Source organism: Blennius ocellaris (genome assembly GCF_963422515.1).
Source record: "Blennius ocellaris genome assembly, chromosome: 17".
Classification (NCBI taxonomy): Eukaryota; Metazoa; Chordata; class Actinopteri; order Blenniiformes; family Blenniidae; genus Blennius; species Blennius ocellaris.
In genome coordinates this window covers 10,874,769-10,893,333 of record NC_137666.1, presented here as the reverse complement: position 1 = coordinate 10,893,333, position 18,565 = coordinate 10,874,769, and the positions used below count along the sequence as shown (strand labels likewise).

Below are 18,565 nucleotides of genomic sequence, written 5' to 3'. Positions count from 1 at the left end.
CTTCAGAAAGGGAAACAACAAAATTAAAGCAGTGCACCTTTTAAATTCTTTTTTCTATGTAAACATGAGTGAACAAAGTGTTTCTTTTTTTTTTTTTTTTTTTTCCCCGTGATTTTGAAAACCCTTCCTCAAACCAATAACCACCTGAAGACGCGAATACAATTTTTTAAAAAGATGAGACACCGTGTTAGCGATCAACACTGTGCTATTTCCGCCCTCATTAAACCGGTTTTCCTCACATCAGCTGCAGACATTTTACCTCTTGGAGAGATATAAACAATCCACATAAAAAGTTTTCAGAATTCAACACTGCAAAAATAGTTTAAATCATAAAAATACACGTATATATACAGAGAAGTAATGCATTTGGTGAACGATTACTCACATGTTGAGCTGAAGCACAGTAATAGTCAACCACCTCATGCTATTAACATCATTAATTTAGCATTACTTACAGTAAGTGATATTGATTTATCCAGTTAACACTCGAAATGCAAGAAAATGTACGACTGACTGATCATCATAGCCCCTTGGGATTTGTGCGCAACATGTTAATCACACAACGAGAAACAGTGAAAAACAATTGGAATGTTTTCAAAAACTGCAAGCGAACGAAACGCGTTTCACTCCCCCATTTTTCCACGGACCGAGTCAGTTCAAAACATCGAGGATGAGAGGATGAAAGTGCATCTTTAAAACTCATAAAATGCTTATGGTCATCTGTATAAGCGATGGGGGTGGGGGAAGAAAAAAAAAATAACAAAAAGCTGTTTGTTTATTCAAAGCAAAGACATGAGATCAAAAGCAATGCCAGCGTGGCTCACTGCATAACTGCATCACTGCTGCATAAGTACAGATATACCATATAAATAGTAGTCAAATATTTACCAGTATCAATAAGTGCTTACGTTCTAATATATAAATACATCTTACAATTTTCATAATTACATAATTACTTCCTCTATTTTTGTGCAATAGCAAATCCCATGCATTTTTACTGAGATAAAAACCACAACATTAAGGAAAAAAAAAAAAAAAAGCAACATAAACATCTTTTTTTAAGATTGTTTCACATAAATCAAGCTGCGTCTGTCTGTCAGGAGCAACTGACAGAAGAAGAAAGAAAAAGAAAGAAAAGGAACAAAGCTTTTTCCTGTGAGAAAACTCTCCCCAAAGCGCAGACACTTCTGCATTAAAGAGCGCTCCCATGTTTTTCCTCATCCAACCACAATAACATCCGGAACTTTCCCATAAAGAAACGGTTAAAAGCAAAATAAAGGCACAGACCCTTGCCGCTTGATCAGAAGCACCAAACTGCACAAGAAGCGTCTACTTAAAATTTGGTCAGACTTTTTCATAATACACATACTTTTCCCCTTATAAATAACCTTTATTTACTGCACTACTGCATCACACCTTGATATGATTACATAAACAACAGTCTATTTTCAAAGTACACACAGTAAAATACACTGTTTGTATGCATCTAAGAAGGAGTATATGTTAAGGACATTTGTACAGAATCCATAAATATAATTCATGTGCAATTGTACGCAAACTACTATGTCAGACAAAGGCATATTAGCATAATATCTTTCCATATTGCACCTGCACCCAATAATGATTCTCCACCTTTGCAAAAACACGCTGCTGCTCATCAAACTGTTTTTAAAGAACCTCTGAAGACAGAAGCACATCAGACGACATTGGTTTGTTCTTCTTTGCTGTGAAGATTTGATCTCCACTCTGGTGTAGAAGAAGCTGTCTGGCGTATGTGCAAGACCAGAGGAAGTGTTATTATATTGCCTCTAATGGAGTAAAGTTGAGGTTATGTGCCTAAAGGGCTGAAGATGACAAGTTCGCAGGTGTAGCGGAGACAGGGCGGAGTGTGTTCCTGGGTCAAATAGACAGAAAAGCTGAGTTGTGTTTTTTTTTTTTTTTAATGAGGGTCCTCTGTGGTGATCTTCAGCGAGGCGATGGCTTTCAAACAGTTCTGGACGTTCTCCTCCTGTCCGCTGTCCCTGACTCCGGGGTCGAGGCTTGTCTCACCTCCGGCGTCCTCTCCTCCCGCCTCAGGCCCGTGTACCGATCCCTCTCTGCTGCTGCAGCGCTGGCCCTCGCTGCTCTGGGGGCTCGGCGCTGAGGAGGGGCTGGCGTCAGTGCAGGAGGAGGACGGGGAGTGTGACATCTGGACCCCTCCGATGGGGACCACGGGCAGCAAACTGTGGGCCCGCTGCTGGGAGTGAAGAGGGAGGTGACTGAGGATGTTCTGGTGATGAGAACTGGCAGCGCTGGGCAGAGTCGGAGCCAAGCTGCTCCTTTGATCCTGGAACGACAGATTGGCAGAGTTAGAAGCAGCCTCTAACTTCGCCAAGATCATTTCTCGTGTGAAAAAACATTAGTTAGAAATAATGAAGAAGTCCAGAGATTATTAAGTTTTAACAAGACAAAAACACAGTGAACAAAAACTCATCCAAAAACAAAATCTGTTGAATTTGTTATTCCGTCTATTATAGGGCACTCATTAAAATGCTTCTTATACTTTCAAGCCAAAGGTGTCATTGAAGGATATTTCAAGATGTAGTTGCTGTCTTACATTTGTAATCTTTTTTGGTGAGCATAAATAAATCCCAAAAGTCCAATATCATATAAAGTCAAAGCTTTAGAAACTCTCTAAATCCAGTGTATAACACATACAACACACATACTTAGTACAGCTGTGTTACATTATAATTTACTGTATTTATTGTGGAAAATGTAGACAGGTCAGTTTATTCATGTATAACATAAAGGTACTGGTAATGGTGTGGTTTTTTTTTACCGCTTTATCCAACTAAGGGCCACAGGAGCTGACACCAGTTGACTATGGGTTGACGATGGGTCATCGGTCCATCACTTTGTAAAACTCACATTCACACCCACACTACAGTCACCAATTAACCCCAAATACATTTAACCCTAACCCACATATGGAGGGAAACATGCAAACTCCACACGAAAAGGTCCACTAACCAACTGGTCCCGACTGTTTCTCCCCTAGTAGGTATGTATTAAAATACATTGACATTCAGTGTTTTATTCATCTGAAGCTATACAAACGCAATAAATGAGACTAGCTGACGGCTGTTCAGTGCTAGCCCCTCCTTTCTTCAGGTGACTTGGGTGTAGTCACTGATATTATTAGAAATTGGGATTATAAAAACCAGAGAATGGGCTCGTTGGGTCTTAAGGCTAAGCCAGTGCAGTTGTGCTCTTATGGTTGTTGGTTTGATTTGATGGGCTTCTGCTTTTTTTTCCTTTCATGAAATCAAATCGGTCCTTGTTTGAGCATTATTTTTACTTAAAAAAAACATAATGAATCACTTTTGTCATTTTATCGTCATGTTTACATGCTGCAGAGATGCAATTATTCCCAATGTTGGTTTGTAACAATGTTTTGACTAAATAAACAACTATTGATTAAATAGTAGTATAGCGTATCACTTCAACATACCAGTTCCATCTCAAAGGCTCCGTGTTGTTGTGCCATCTCCATCTTGGCTTGATGTCTGGTTTTATCACTTCCCCCTTTATGTTGGTGTGAGCCTCTGCGGGGGGAAACGGCCCTGAGCACGACCCTCTGCCTGCCCCTCGCCGACGATTCCCGTTTTCCTGCCAGCTCGGTCCCTGGAGACATGGGTCGCTCCATGGACACTGGGGACGGGTGCTGGATGGGTGCGAAGCCGGGCGAGCTGGGTCTCAGAGGAGAGGTATCCCATCGGGGAGAGGAGCGACCTCTCGGAGAGAGCTCTCGCCTTGGCGAAGGATAACGCAGTCGCGATGGGGAGGGCTCCCTGATGGGGGACTCCCAGCCCGGGGACAGCAGACAAGAAGAGTAAGGGTCAAACAGGAAGTTGCTCTGGTCTGGGGACAGCATGGTCAGAGAGTCTTCGTCCACGGACTTCTCTCTGGGCTCGGTTGTGAGGACGTTTCGATGTTCTGAGCCTGAGCGCCGGCTGGAGACGTGCTGACGGACGTCAGCTCCGGGTAGAGAGCTGAGGGAGCAGCCATGGATAGCAGCAGTCGCTGTAACCGACAGTGAGGTAACGCCGCACGGCTGAGGACTCGTGCTTCTTGAACGCAGCTTCGGGGTAGAATCGCCCTCGTAGTCCTCGTCCTCGTCGTCCTCTTCATCGATTTCATCGACTTCCTCATCCATGCCGTCAGAGTCTTCGGCGTCGGAGAACTGATGTTTGGTCATGACCGTCACGTCAGCTTTCGACCCTTGTTGGATGTCGTCCACTTTGAATAAGAAGGACACCATTTTATAGGTGGATGTACCGCAACACAACAGCTGAGCGACTGTAACAATGATCACTATATTAACGATAATAGCTGTCACATCTTACCGTGCTCCTGTATCTCTGCGTCGTCCATCGTCACTGACACTCCCAGTTCAAGACATTTCTTCATGTGCGCCTTTGACTTCATATGTTTAGTCAGGTTTCCTGAAGAAGCAAAACAATTTCTTTGAAACAAAACTTGTTTTTTAACTTATGTTGAACTTCAAACACAGACAAAATGATATGCGACAAACTGCAGATTGTCCCATCCATAGACTTTCTTACTGTTTTCACATTTTATTTTCCTTGGCTTTTTTTCCTTCTTATCAAACTTAAAATGTATATTTTTACTACAGTACAGAACGAAAAATCAAAAAGGAACAAAATACCGGAAAAAATTTGATGTTTTGTAATTTAAATCATGTTTGCCTGACCTTGATGCCTCTTAAAATATCAAGAACAAACTGTCTCGTTGGCTACCTTTTAGTTAGTAGATGCTAGTGTCATTTAATACTGATTATATATGCCTAAATCACCAGGGATACAGAAAGAAGTAAGACTCACACTGGGGATATTCTGCGTCAATCACTAAGTTATATATTTCCTACACGTTAATGTGACACAAAACCTGACAGCTTTTCATGTTTGCAAAACAAAAATAAACTTCATATTGAATTTCATTTGAAGCAAATTATAGAATCTTTTTTTTGTTTTGTTTTGTCTTCAATGGTTGTCACAAAAACACATATAAAAGTGTCTCTATTCACGTGTTGAATTCACAGTAGATCTGAAAAGTTGATGAACGGGATGAAAGGAGCCTCTTGAATGTGATGTGTGCGACTGGGCAAACCAGTAGCCAAATGGCTGAAAGTGAATGGCTTCCTTTAGAAGACTCACTCAATGTTTTCCGCTCACAATGTAGAAATATTGAGAATAAAATCCACATCTAAGAGCTCCTCTTTTGCTTTTTATGCTAAGTAATTCTGAGCCTTCTTTTTTTTACTTTCACTGGGGCAGCTAATAACTAAAGTAGTATTTCTACTTCTAAAAGGGCATCAGTGTGTACTTTTCCACTTTCAGCCATCTGGTCATATATCTAAATAGAAACAGAAACAAGAGAGCCTCTGAAGTAAGCTGTAAAGTATTCATTTTTGTGACAAAGTTTTGTTTCAACTTATCGATATGTGTTATTTAAAAAAAAAAAAAAGAAGGTACATTTCTCCTCACAACAACTAAATTTGCTGTGCAAATGCAAGTGAAATATTTTTCCTGAATGCTTACCTTTAGTTTTAAAAGCAAAGTTGCACACCCTGCAGATGTACGGTCGCACATCTGTGTGGGTCCTGATGTGTTTTTTCAGCATGCTGGGCTTCTTACAACGAATCCCACACTCCTCACAGATGTATTTGCCCCGCCCTCGCCCTCTAACATACACATAGTCTTCATTGGATTTGTACCTGAAAGACACATGGGATGTTTCAGTGCTGATCAAAGCCATACAAACATTAAGAGAGTCCTAAATATGGAAATTGAGCACATCCTGACTGAAAGGCCACACACTTCAGATCCTAAAATACAGTTTGTCCTGTCTCCTGCCAGTCAGTAGAAAGTGTTATGATGACTAATAACTTGACTGACCCTCCCTCGAAGATCTTTATTCGAGTTGGCACTGTCGGCGTGGTGGAGGCCTCCCTCTCTTTCCATTCCTCTTTTGCAGTTTTGGCTCGGCAGCTGATGTCTTTCACCTTCTTCCCGTAGGTGATGTCCACCTCTTTGGGCTCGGGTTTCCTCTGCAGCTGAATCAGACGAACAAACATTGTGTGAACATCCATTTTAAGTGGACACCATATCGACAAGAGTAACGTGATGCGTCTAGTATTGTGTGTCCCACATGGTATTACACAGCATGTTTTGCAAACATGAATTATTCTGCTTGCTGTAGGAAGAAACCAAGCATAAGCGTCACTTTTAATATTAAAAATTCCATTTTCATCCATCTAAATTCATTGTTGGGGTAAAAAAAAAAAAAAAGGTACACCAGTGCCAGGACTGCGACTTCCAAGCCCCAAATATGTATTTGCCCCAAGAAATTCTTGACCTAAATATTCCTTTTTTTTTGCTTATAATCCAGATTGAGGGATAACCCAAAGTTAAATACTTTATCAGCAGCAGGCAAACTCCCTTTGCAGACTCTTGCCAGGGAATCCTTCTGACATTTAAGTGTGCAGTTTGCCAAATTCTAGTTAATAAGCTTCTCCAAACTTTTAACATTTCAAATAGTTATTTCTTGCCATTATTTCCATCTACCAAAGCATAAATAAAACTCTTTAGCAATTAAATAAGACCAATCAATATTAGAAAGATGTCTTCACCCATTGATCTGTGGGTGCTATTTCCACATATGAGTGTGACTTGTTTAACTGAAAAAGATCTACTGAGGATAAATACATTAGCGTAACTATTTGCGTGCAACCATTACTTAATGAAGCCCAATCACATATTTAATATTTAATGCAGCAAGTGCTTTGAATGTTTTACAACTATAGTTTTTTTGTTTGTTGTTGTTTTTGTTTTTTCTCTCACCTGCTCCATGTTCTGCCTCCACAAGATGAGGGATGAAACCAGTTGCCCCGTGCCAGGCTGACACATGGCAGCCACGGTGTATATAACCTTGTCTCGCCTCTGTCTGGAGCGCAGCAGAGCCAAAGTAGAGCTGGTGCTCAGTTCAAGAGGGTTGGGGTTGTGGGAGCTCACACACCAGGTGGCGTACACAGAGGAGAAAGGGGTGCTGCTGTGAGAGCAGCTCGGCTTGGTGTAGTTGAGATAACACCAGCTCACACCTGTCGTCGTGCGAAGACTTGGAAACTGAGATAACAGTCTTGAATGCTCAGTGTCTGAGATCAGGGTGTCTTGACTGGTAACCAGCTGTGCCACCATGTCCATCTGCACCCGTTTCTCCATGCCAGCTTCTTTCACATCGCTGACTGATATCATGGAGTAAGGAGGCGAGCTTGTTTCCTGGCAGCTACTTTCCATAGCGGATTCGATGCCGTGGTCAGTGGCCTCACTCCCTTTTTGCTGAAGTGTGATAAATTTACTCCTACGCGAGTCATCCTGAGCATGAGGTGTTGATGCCCCCCGCATCTCTGACCTCTGCCCCTTCTCTTCACTCAAATTACATTTTCCCAGCTCCACAGCACTCAGCTCCTCCACAATCTGCCCAAACATTCTCTCCTCTTTTACACGTTTCTGTTGCTTGACCTCCATAAACAGATCCAGACTGCTCGCGGGGGATAGCATCCGTTTGTTTGCACCACCGCTGGAGGCATTGGTGGTGGAGATAGTTCTGGAGGTCAGAGAGAGAGGGATGCCCGTCTTCAGCTTGGCTGATGATAAATCAAGGGCTTCAACATTGAGACTGTGCATTGAGGGCGGTTTTATATTGTGAGGATCTAGATTTGCAGACAATCGAGTAGCTTGACTCTGAATGGTGGGTGTAGTTGAGCTCACGCCGTCACACTGATTGTCAAAAATCTGTGATACTGAAGTGTAGGTGATGCTGCCGTATGATGGCACATGAGTCTGAATTCTTACAGGAACCAAGAGGCTCGGATGTGACAGCTGGGGAAATGTATTCCCAGTAGAAAATATTGGCAGAGTCTGAGGCAGAACACTGACAGCAGTGAATAGAGGCGAGGTGCTGCTGAAGTACTGTGGGAACACTTGTGATGAGACTTGTGTTCCGTCAGTATCCATACTCAATGACTCCTGTCTCACCAAGTTTCCCCTCCTTCTCTCTTTCACAGTGCTCATGTCCACGTGTCTAACTTTGGATGTTGGAGAGAGGCTGCCATAGTCAAATGATATGCTGCGTACCTCTGGGAACTCCTTGCGCAAGTTACAAGGCGCTTGCTCTGAGGAGGAGCGTCTCATTTCATGTTGTTGACGCTGGTTGAGCACTGAGAGGGAGTGCCCACTCCCTGGCACAGCTAAGAGCTCCAGTGGTTTGCCAAATTCATCGTGCCTCGCTGGAGAGGCCGACTTCAAGCTCTCCTCCCTGTCAAAGGAGAAGGTGGAACTATAAGATAAGTTGCTGTCTTGGCTTGGGCTGCGTGAGAGGCTGGTGCAGGCAGACTCAAAGCTCGATTCACCTGACGAGTGCTCAATATCAGCCAATCGTAGCCTCTTCTTCTTTGGAGGGAGCTTTTCTGGAGGGAATTGTGCTAAGGTTTCACTCCTTTGAGGCCACTGAAATTCCTCCACGTGCTTTTCCGGTTCCTTTACCTGTACCTCTGGAGCTTTCTCCGGGCTGTCAGGCTCCACCGTGACCCTGATTTCTGGGACCTGTATATTGGGCTGCCGCACAAGTTTGGGCCCCATTTGAACTGATTGCCTTAACTTGCTGTCACTCCGCTCCAATTCATATGACTCACTTGCCTCCATAGCTTGAAACAATGACATGCTTTCGTGCCTCGGCCCATGATATTTGTAAGCGTCTGGCTGTTCAGGGTGCGACCTGTTTATTGAATTTGTGTGCTGAATAACTGAAATTACATTCCCCAAAGATTTTCGACCACACATTTCTGAGCTAACTGATATGTCCATGTCACACCTGTCAATCTGCGATAGTCCTTTTCCTAAAGCCAACATGCTCACTGCAGCTTGTTTCACATCATAATCCTTGTTTGAATCACACATTTCTTCACAATGTTCATGATGACCCTCATAGTGACCAGGTAAATCCTCCTCCTCCCTCTTCTCTTTCCGACGCTTCCGTGTCGCCAACTCCATCGCCTGCCTCTGATGGCTCATGCTTGGCACCACAGAGGGGTAATTTTCCATTTCCAATCCTGAGGGTGCAATGCCACTCTCACCCATCTTTCCATGGCTGTCGGTGTCTGTGTGGCCATCATGCGCAGATAACTCGAAAGCTGCTTGCCGCCTGAGTCTCCTCATGCCCCCAGTGCTTGTTCTCTCATCAAACGAGTGGCTGCCTCTGAGGGCTTGAGGCATCGTCAGACAAACCGCTGAAGATGTCGGCATGGAGTTACTCCTGAACAGAGGCCCCACATCAGAGCCAGCGTCTAATTGGGGTTCTTTAACCTCCTCCCTCATGAACGACTTTGTGTTTATTTTGATTGAGTCCACGGTGTCCTTTTCTTGGGTAAAAACGCGGGAAACACCTTTCTCTGAGCGACTGCTTGTATATTCAATTGAGTCTGCGCTACAAGCCACAAAAGGTGTTGTCTGTTTTGGGCTTGGGCGATAACATTTCCCAAACATGATTTCTTGGTAGGACTTTGCATTGGTGTTTGGAGGACCAGTCTGGTGCTCAGCGCTCTCTGAGCGCGAGAAGTATCCAGAGTCCGTGCTGCCCTTGCTCGACTGACTCGGGAGGGACAGATTGTGGTCAGAGTCACTGCTTCTTTTTTCAGACAGCCGGAGTGCAAGCCTCTGTTTGATTGTGCAAGATTGAATTGCACGACTGGCCTCGGCAGTGGCGGGAGCTGCATTGATTTCTTGAGGTTGGGATGAACCATCCTGAGCTGACATTGACGTGGCTCCCCTTTTCTGAGCAATGAGATTTAGTACTTTTACAGCAGTGTTATCTGATCCCTCCATTGGAGAGTCCAGCAGCAGTAGCGGGTCATTAGAGAGAGTGTCCTCGTCCGTGTCTGTGCTTTGCTCAGCATCAGAGTATAACTCTCCTTCCCCTTCAAAGGACCCCTGGTCTGTGTTGGCATTGTAAGAACCTAGTTCTGAAAATGGCACTGTTCCAGCTTTGACTGAGTGAGCATGGGACTTTCTGTGTTTGTATAAATTACTTTTGGTTTTGAAGGAGAAGCCACAGGGGATGCAAGGATAGGGCCTTTCTCCTGTGTGTGAGCGAATATGTTTCTTGAGCACACTGGGTTTGGCACATGCCCTTCCACAGTAATCACAAACATACTTCCCCGGCTTCTGTGGTTTCTGGTCCACCTTACATGCCGTCTCTGACAGCTGATCCATTCCTGAATGGGAACCCTGTTGTTGGACTTCCGGCGATTTCCTGTGAGTTGTGGGTCCTGGGGACTGTGCAGAAACTTTCTGTCTGCCAACAGAAAACGTCTTTGTGGGCTGTGGTGGGTATGGAGACACCTCGTAGTCTAGATGGCTTGTGGACTTGGTTTGGGAGTGCTGATCTTCTAATTGCAGTGATTTCCCTGAGTCAGACATTTCTTTGAAACCACACGTGTCTTTGCTTTGAGCTTCTCCTTGTTGGTGCCACCCTTTGCCTTCCAATTCGACTGACAGACTCCTCCTAGTCTGTACTGACTCTGATGTGCATTTCTTCTGTGCAGCATTTCTGTCCTGACCCTCAACAGAGTTTTTCACCCCTGCAGTAGTTTCAAGTGACTCCATGAATCCAATGTCACTTCCTTTGTGATCGATTTTCAGGTACAATATCTGTTATGTAACTGGAGTGATATTAACATGCATGTGGTTTGCAGGGAAGGGTCATCTGAAAGAAAGAAGAAACAAGCCAGAATTAGACAATAGATGCAATAATACATATATATATTAGGACCCACATAAAGATGCACAAGCAAACCCTGGAATGAATGTCAGCCTGTTCAGTGAAATATGAGTGTGAATCATTGCTTGGAAGTGAGAGCTATTCAAGGCTGCTTCCCAAAAGTCCTCCAAATAAAACCTAAGCATAAAATTTATAATGAGCTCCATCACAGCAGGAATGGAAAAAAAAAAAAGAATCTCTTTATCCCTGTACCTCGTGTCAACTCTGGCAGATGCCCCAAATTACCTGAAGCCCTGGTTCGGAGGTATTTATAGCACGTGTCAGAACTGTGACATGTGTGTCACAAATGATTATACATGTGCATAAATGTATTTTTGAATATGAGTGATGATTGAATGAATGGAAGACAGATAACAGGAAATAAAAAAATATAGCTAATTATTCATCATGATGTGATGTCCATGTGTTTGTATGAAGCCATTGTTTCAGCATAGTGTCTATCGAAATGCAGAGATCATGTCACAAGCAGCTCTGTTCTCCTCATTGCAAACAACTGTGGAGGAATAGATGCAAATGTAGCCTCAGGCTTCATCGGGTTCATTCGAAACATCATCTCAAATTAATAGAAAGTTGCCATTTTCAGTGAAAATATCTGATTCAATAGCGAGCCAGACAAAATAGTATTTGCATGGCAACAACTAAGAACATCATTTTGAGAGTCAATAATCTTTGTACCTTTTAGCAATAAAACATGAACAATGAAGCACAATGAGCATTTCAACTTCAATGTGAATATTCAAATGTTGTCTCTAGGAAAAGATATTGCCAGATATTTACACGCCATGAAAATGATCTTTCAAGTTATAAAACTCAGCTTAAGAGGGTGACAGAATTGCATTTTTGCATATGAGATGTGTGTGCTGATGCATGCTGGCAGAAGCAGTTGGCACTGTTAAATCATTGGCAATGATGTCAGATAACTGTTATCTTTAATTTGGGGGGGGGGGGTTGTTTACAAAAAAATGTTGTACCTAAATATGCACTGGTGTTATATTGTGATCATTTTGCCTCTCAAGGAATGAAGTCCTTTCAACCTGCCTGAGTGTCATTGTCTTCCACGCTGACTGCTGAGTGCTCACTGTACTGTACATAAACACACCACCGAGAAACACTGTCATGCCTATGGTTTAAGCGAACTGCTTTCACCACTACACTTTCACTTCATACCGTGGGGATGGGTATCTGAGGGCACGTCATTTCCATCTTCCCAGTATCAAATGCAGTGTCCTCCCTAACGAGGTTATGTAAGATTATCTGGTTCAAACCCTCTGAGTTCCCCTTAATTAGGACATCCTCCGACTCTCTTTCTCGCACTCCCTTTTTTTCTTTGTTAGCGCACCACACACTGCTCAGGCATAAACCAGAGGATATGAATCCAAGGTGACTCCTGAGATGCCGGGAGATGCTTGAAAGCAGCAGTGTGGATGATAATCTACCGTTTGCGTTCTTTTTGCAAAAATGCCCATTCCCTCTTTCAGGGTCTTCACAGTTCAGTGGCTCTGCTTTCATAGAGATTAGAGGGATTCTTCCACAGGAGGATACAGAAAAATAACGCAGGCATATGAAGGATGGTTTATAGGAGCAGGAGGAGGAGGAGGAGGATGAGGAGGGGGAGGAGGAGGAGGGGAGTTCAGATTGGAACGATCCATGTTTCAGCGGGGAGGTTTACGGAGGTAAACTAAGTGGGGTGCCTGGGGGTAAAAAAAAAATAAAAATATTCAGAGGCCTGGTAGGGAGCTCCCTTTCAAGGTCGATCTGACCTCATTGCTTAGTTTCCATCCTCTGTGAGTCACAAGAGGAGGGAAGGGGGAATATGGGTGCAGAGTGACAATGAGATAAGACCCTCAGAAACAATGCATACCTTTGAACTGAGTGCGATAGAGAGGGAATGGAGCCGACATATTCAGAGTCTTATTGACAAGTCTCTCACTCGATCCTGATGTTTTTGTGGAAGAAGACCCTTCTCTGCCAATGTCTCTCCCTCCCTGCAACAAGCACTAACCTATACTGAAATATATGACACAGCAGCAGCAATGACGTGCAACAACAGCAGGCAGGTGGGTGGCAGTAGGTGGGTTTATGGACGATTGTGGGCTGACTGTGGTACAGTATGGAGAAATGACTTTACGGTGGCATTTGTGAGGCACATCCCTTCACTGCTCTCCACTCGTGAGAGAGGACAATGAGCAAACAAAAGCTGGCCATCGTTTTCCCGCTGCATTACATCATTACGCTTAAGTTGGCCATTAAAGGGAACAGGCATGAAGTCTGACTCTGACAACAAATCCATAAATATCATAAGGAGATGACTGGCTTCAAAGAAGCTGGATGGTAAATACCCTGCACGGTGCTCTAACAGCAACATAACACATAGCAGCAGCTCTCACTGTGATCAGAATGACAGAAAGCCCTCGGTCTGATGGGAGGAAAAACCTCGGCTCATACAAGCAGCTGACATTCAGATATCAAACATAATCCTCATACAAACCTGACATTTGAATAGTCCCCTGTCCCATATCGACAGTCACATGTGACATTCCTCATGCTGCATAGTCCGTTTCTCCATTCTCCTCATGTCAGGGCAACAATAATGCAAGAAATCAGCAAGGTAAAGTCCCATCAGTCATGAAGCTGCTGGCCGACCGGGTGTACATTAGAAGATCTATTGATGCGAGCTAGTCACCAGAGAAAATACCCAACCGTGACGTGCGGACCCAGGCACAAAAATAGCAAAGGGGCCCTGGGAGGGATTACACAACAGCCCACGTTTAAGGACGCTTTCCTCTCTCTGACTGTGTTTCAGAGCACAGCAGCAGCAGCTGCCTCAGTCCACACACAAAGTGGGGAGCCGGCAGTCAGGATCCACACAGGCACACATCATCTTCGCAACCAGCATAATTTCCAAATTTGTTATTTTTACCTGTTCCGTGATCTGGATAAGCACATGAATTCACTTCATTCACGTATTCACCAGGTTTACATACAGGTGGACGGAGCATCTCAGTAATCGCAGAGGAGGGATACAAAAGTGACAAGCACTTTGAAAGACTAATCACATGCTGCTGCGGCTCTGAATGTACATTTCCTACAGCGTGAGTCTATTCAGTGTGATATATTGAGAGGAGCTCAATGAAAGGCAGCGTGTGGCTGAGATGCGAGGCTGCTGCAAAAATTAGACGTGTTCTCTGGATTCTTAGACACCCACAGCCTGTTCAGAGCCAGTTCTTCCCGTCACGACAGGATTTTGCTTTGTGAATGGAGTGAGTCGTGATGAGGGTGTCATTAACACAGGAAAGGGAGAAAAAAAACTAGGACAATACAGAAGATTATGTGCAGCTGTGAACCTCGCAGTGTGAATCAGATGTCTGAGTTAAGCTGTTGCAGCTTCTGCATTAAAGCAACAACTTGGGGAAGCAAAATACTTCAGTGCAACGTATAAACGCAAAGATGCAGACTATATTTTCATATGTTGCATTTCAATCTCAGTTATATCTATAGGTGAAGTTACTAACATTCCTGTGTGTAAAGTAAACCAGTTTCAATTATTGCAGTAGTCAGAAACCCAGCCTCAGGTTAATTTGGCTCATTTCTCAGTCAGACATGTTTTTGTTTATATTTTACATAGAAAAAAATGGGTAACCGTGACAGGATGGTTGTCAGTATGAATTTTCATTAATGTGGAAAACATGTTAAAATACAAGATGCTTTTTTATTTCATAATATATGCATTTGTACACCCACCCAGTGAGAAAACAAACTGTTATGTAAATTCCTTAAAATCGTATGACTTTCTAATGAATTTAACTCATGTTCAAACCTTTTTTTTTTTATTGCATCTATCAGCTATCTATCAGTTTTTGTGATTCTAATGAGAAACAAAAACACTTTTTTGTAACCAGTTGTCCAGTTGTTGGTAAAGAAAATCGGTCATAGTAGTTTATTTAAATACCTTGAAAAGTGCTGTATGTAATATCTTCAGTCTATAAGAACCTCAAAATAACCATCATAACAGAACACAGAAACCAACAAAAGGTCTTGTAATACCACTTTGTACCACAAGATTGTGCAGTGAGTCGAAGTGTGTAAACTCCAATGGTACAATGACTCACCACTGCCCCCCCCAGGGAACACAAGTGGCATTACTTATAACGTACATATTGTACATTTAAATAGGAGCAACTCTTAACTGATGCTAATACTTACAACAGTTAAAACAGCTTGAAACGTTTAAACTCATCACTTTGCAAGCTGTTTTAACTGTTTTAAGTATTATCATCTGTTTTTCACTGAAAGCTAATAGGGCTTCACAATATATTGTAAATTTGTTGTTGTGATATCAACATGTGCAGTAGAGAATTTTAAATATTGAAGAAAGGTGCAATTGATCATGAATAATTCACAATAAGTGTACAATAAAGTTTTGGGGGGTTTTTTGTGTCTTGAATTTAAAACCCCTTTCATTTTGTATATAGTGGCCACAGGGCAGAAGTCAAAAGCACAAAAAATCAAGGAAAAATTACCAAAATTACCTACATCAACTAACTGCTCATCTTCTGAAATGCTGCAGGAGCAAACTGCAAAAGCATATAATGGAAAACACAAAAATAACAACAACAACAACAACAAAAAACATGGCTCAGTTACAGCTCGTGCAAATTAGTAACAAGAGAACAAATCTCACAGCACAGAGACATTGATATCATCTACTTTAGTATTTGTCACGTTGACAGTATCAATGCCTTACTTACTATGCCTAATATCATGTCGGCGTAGTAAGTACGGTAGCTGTTCAGTAGTCTTTAGTCTGATACAGTTTTCTAGTAGTGTTTGTTATTACACTCTTAAGCAAATGAGGTTGAGGTCATCTCAGGTCGACATGTGCAATAAGATGTGTTGCACAGAAGTATTTACTTTAATTTCAATATTGGATAGTATGAAATACAACTGCAGAGAGAGAAAGATGCTGCATTGTAGATGGAGCAGGGTTATTGCATGTATAAATATGCTGATAACATTGAACACGTTTGTTGCTCCCTGAAAACATTTTTAATGTGTACGTTTATGTCAAGCCCTCAAATATATTTACATAAATAAATCCTTGTTTTATCAGCCTGTATAATCAGCTGAAAAGGTTTGATGCAATGTTTTATATCACTTGCTTGGATCTTAAACATTAAAAGTTAAAATACAGTTGTCAGAATATACTCAAGTAAAAGTACAAAGTATTCTCACAAACTACTGGTGCTAGTTTTAACTGTACATGCAGAGCATTAGACTTATTTTACATGTAGAAAAAGAGCTAAATTCATACCTTTCTCAGACAAACAATGAGATGTAATTAGAAAATGCTATGTTAAACGAATACAAACAAACCAGAATTCATTTGTTTTAAAAGAATAAATCAGTGACATAAAATAAACCTCAGAAGTTTTGAATATGAATTCAAATTGTGCATATAATCAGAAGTGATGTATGATTTGTAACTGCTGAATATGGTGTGAATTACATCAGGAAAATCCCATAAATCCTCAGGTAACCAGATGATCGCTAGTTAATCATATTAATGTGACTATTTGTAATTGCTCTCGGTAGTCTACTTTTCAAAACCCGCGTAAAAGCATCTGATATAATGTATTATTTTCCTAAATCACTTTCCCTCAACTCACAAACAGTCTTTTACTGATCTGAAGCTGATTTATGATGAATGCTTGATGTGAAACTTTGGCCTTTCAACACGATATAATTCACACAACTATAAATACTTGGCTGCCTTTGACCATTTGATTCCTCCTGGGTTTCACCCCGCTGCCTTTGGGTGAGAACAACTGGGGCTCTCTATGAATAGGAGTCCTTGGCTTTGGGGTTTGCACCAGCTGTGCTTACTATGGTTGAGACACACTCAACAGAGGCCCCCTTCTCTTAATGTAAAGCCTGGACAAAGCAGAACAAAAGCTTTTAAGCTTACGTAACCACTTCCAGCTGAACTTCATGTCTGAGTTCAAAATCTATACTTGAGCTTTTTTTTTTCTTTTCTTATTTCCTGTGCAAAAAACAAACAAACAAACAAAAACTCCAGTAATTTCACATTGCATTTCCTTGTGAAAACAGCAACTTGCCCATGTGGCAGCGAAGCCATGAATGCAGTCTGTGTATTGACAGAGTTCCTCCACACAGTATGGAATTGCAGAGAGCTATTATTAGATGTTGCCTCTAACAAGCCAAAGATGAAGTTGAAGCTAACTAACTGCACTGCAGCTGAGATCCATTATGCTGCATTCAGTATCTAGAGGAGCGGCACTAAAATGGCTGATACTCAATGTGCAGTGAAGGTCAAGTCGCCCGTCTCTATAAATATAATGGTCTGTCCCCCAGGATGTTCCACACTGCTTGGCATTTCCACTATCTAAAGCTACACCGCAGCCCTGCTGACCGGCTCAAATCTGCCACAAATTTACATGTGATTGAATGCCACACATGCAGGCTTCTAATGATATTAAAATAGATGGGAGGGGGTGCGCAGGGGGTGGGGGTGGGGAGGGGGGGGGGGGGAATGTTTATGAATGGAAGGAATGAGGTTTTCCTCCCTGCTGGCTGTAGTAGCGGACATACAGCTGACTGAGATATCACTTACAGGGGACACTGAGCCCTGCAGGTTGAACAAACAGCTGATACATCCTGCACTTCTCACTCCATGCATGGCTTCATTCAGAAAACTCCACCTGCATCACTTCCTCTCTTTTTTATTATTATTATTATTATTATTATTATTATTATTTGTTAAATTTTTTTGTTGTTTTTTTGGGGGGGGATGATCATCATCCACTAGTTTCATTTATCGCTTTGTGAGTCGGCGTCTCCACCAGACGTACTTGTACCATTATCACAGGGTACCTGAAAATAATCTGACATGATTGTGTGTTTCCATGGTAACCAAAGCCAACGTCTGTAACAGTTTCCCCGGTTCCTGTCTACATATATAATTACTGTGCCGATTGCAGCAGAGAGACGGCAGAAACGAGCCGAGAAAAAAAGGCTTCAGCCGCGTCGACCTCACTGTGATCCAACACCACTGCATGCGGTCGTTCACAACTACATTTCATTAAGTCACACACTTTTCACACTCTTTCAATTAGCATTAATGTATAGACGATGAAAATACATAATAGTTTGTTTTTTTCAAAATATCAAACAAAGTTCTTATTTTTTTTTCAATTTCTTGTTAAAACACCATTATTTAGAACCCAATTCATTTTAAAAGAGAAAAAAAAAGTATCTTTTTAATAGTGAGAAGAAGAGTTATGCTTTCTAGTGATGACAACAGACATTCAAATCAACTTTAACAATATAATTTCTTGGGATATGGTTTTAGAAAATGTACTTTTCCACAAATTTTGCACTGAACGATGAGTAAAAGTGATCAAATTTGATTGATTATTTGTGGTATTGTTGACTGAGACAATAAACTGAACAATTGCTCAAGAGCATCTTGGTGGTCAAAGGGACAATAATCTTTTTTTTTTTTTTTAATCCAGCATCCATCCAGTACAAAAGCTTTGAAAATATGTGTACATGTTTTACTTTTACAAAGACAGTTAAAACATTTTTTTTTTTTTTTTTTTACTGTAGATTACAGAGGTGGTGACTGATAATGTATTACATATTGAGA

The 18,565-nt window shown here is 42.0% G+C and overlaps 1 protein-coding gene across 1 annotated transcript; it reads right to left on the bottom strand.

The window, feature by feature from the left end:
- Positions 1-762: 762 nt before the first annotated feature.
- hivep2b (HIVEP zinc finger 2b) lies at positions 763-13,527 on the bottom strand. The gene is made up of 7 exons (XM_080512916.1): positions 13,388-13,527; positions 6,906-10,824; positions 5,961-6,118; positions 5,604-5,779; positions 4,389-4,487; positions 3,494-4,281; positions 763-2,326 (listed from the first exon to the last, which is right to left on the bottom strand). Exons 2-7 carry the CDS (start codon positions 10,722-10,724, stop codon positions 1,940-1,942), a joined length of 5,427 nt encoding a protein of 1,808 aa, XP_080369042.1. The 5' UTR covers positions 10,725-10,824; positions 13,388-13,527; the 3' UTR covers positions 763-1,939.
- Between the last annotated feature and the right edge of the window lie 5,038 nt (positions 13,528-18,565).

What these genes read in the sequence shown, in the direction of transcription:
- hivep2b (XM_080512916.1), bottom strand. Translation starts at nt 10,724, where the DNA reads ATGGAGTCACTTGAAACTACTGCAGGGGTGAAAAACTCTGTTGAGGGT. An exon ending in ATAAAGATCTTCGAGGGAGG is followed by an intron (nt 5,780 to 5,960) that starts GTCAGTCAAGTT and finishes TGTGTCTTTCAG; the next exon opens with GTACAAATCCAATGAAGACT. An exon ending in CTTTGCTTTTAAAACTAAAG is followed by an intron (nt 4,488 to 5,603) that starts GTAAGCATTCAG and finishes TTGCTTCTTCAG; the next exon opens with GAAACCTGACTAAACATATG.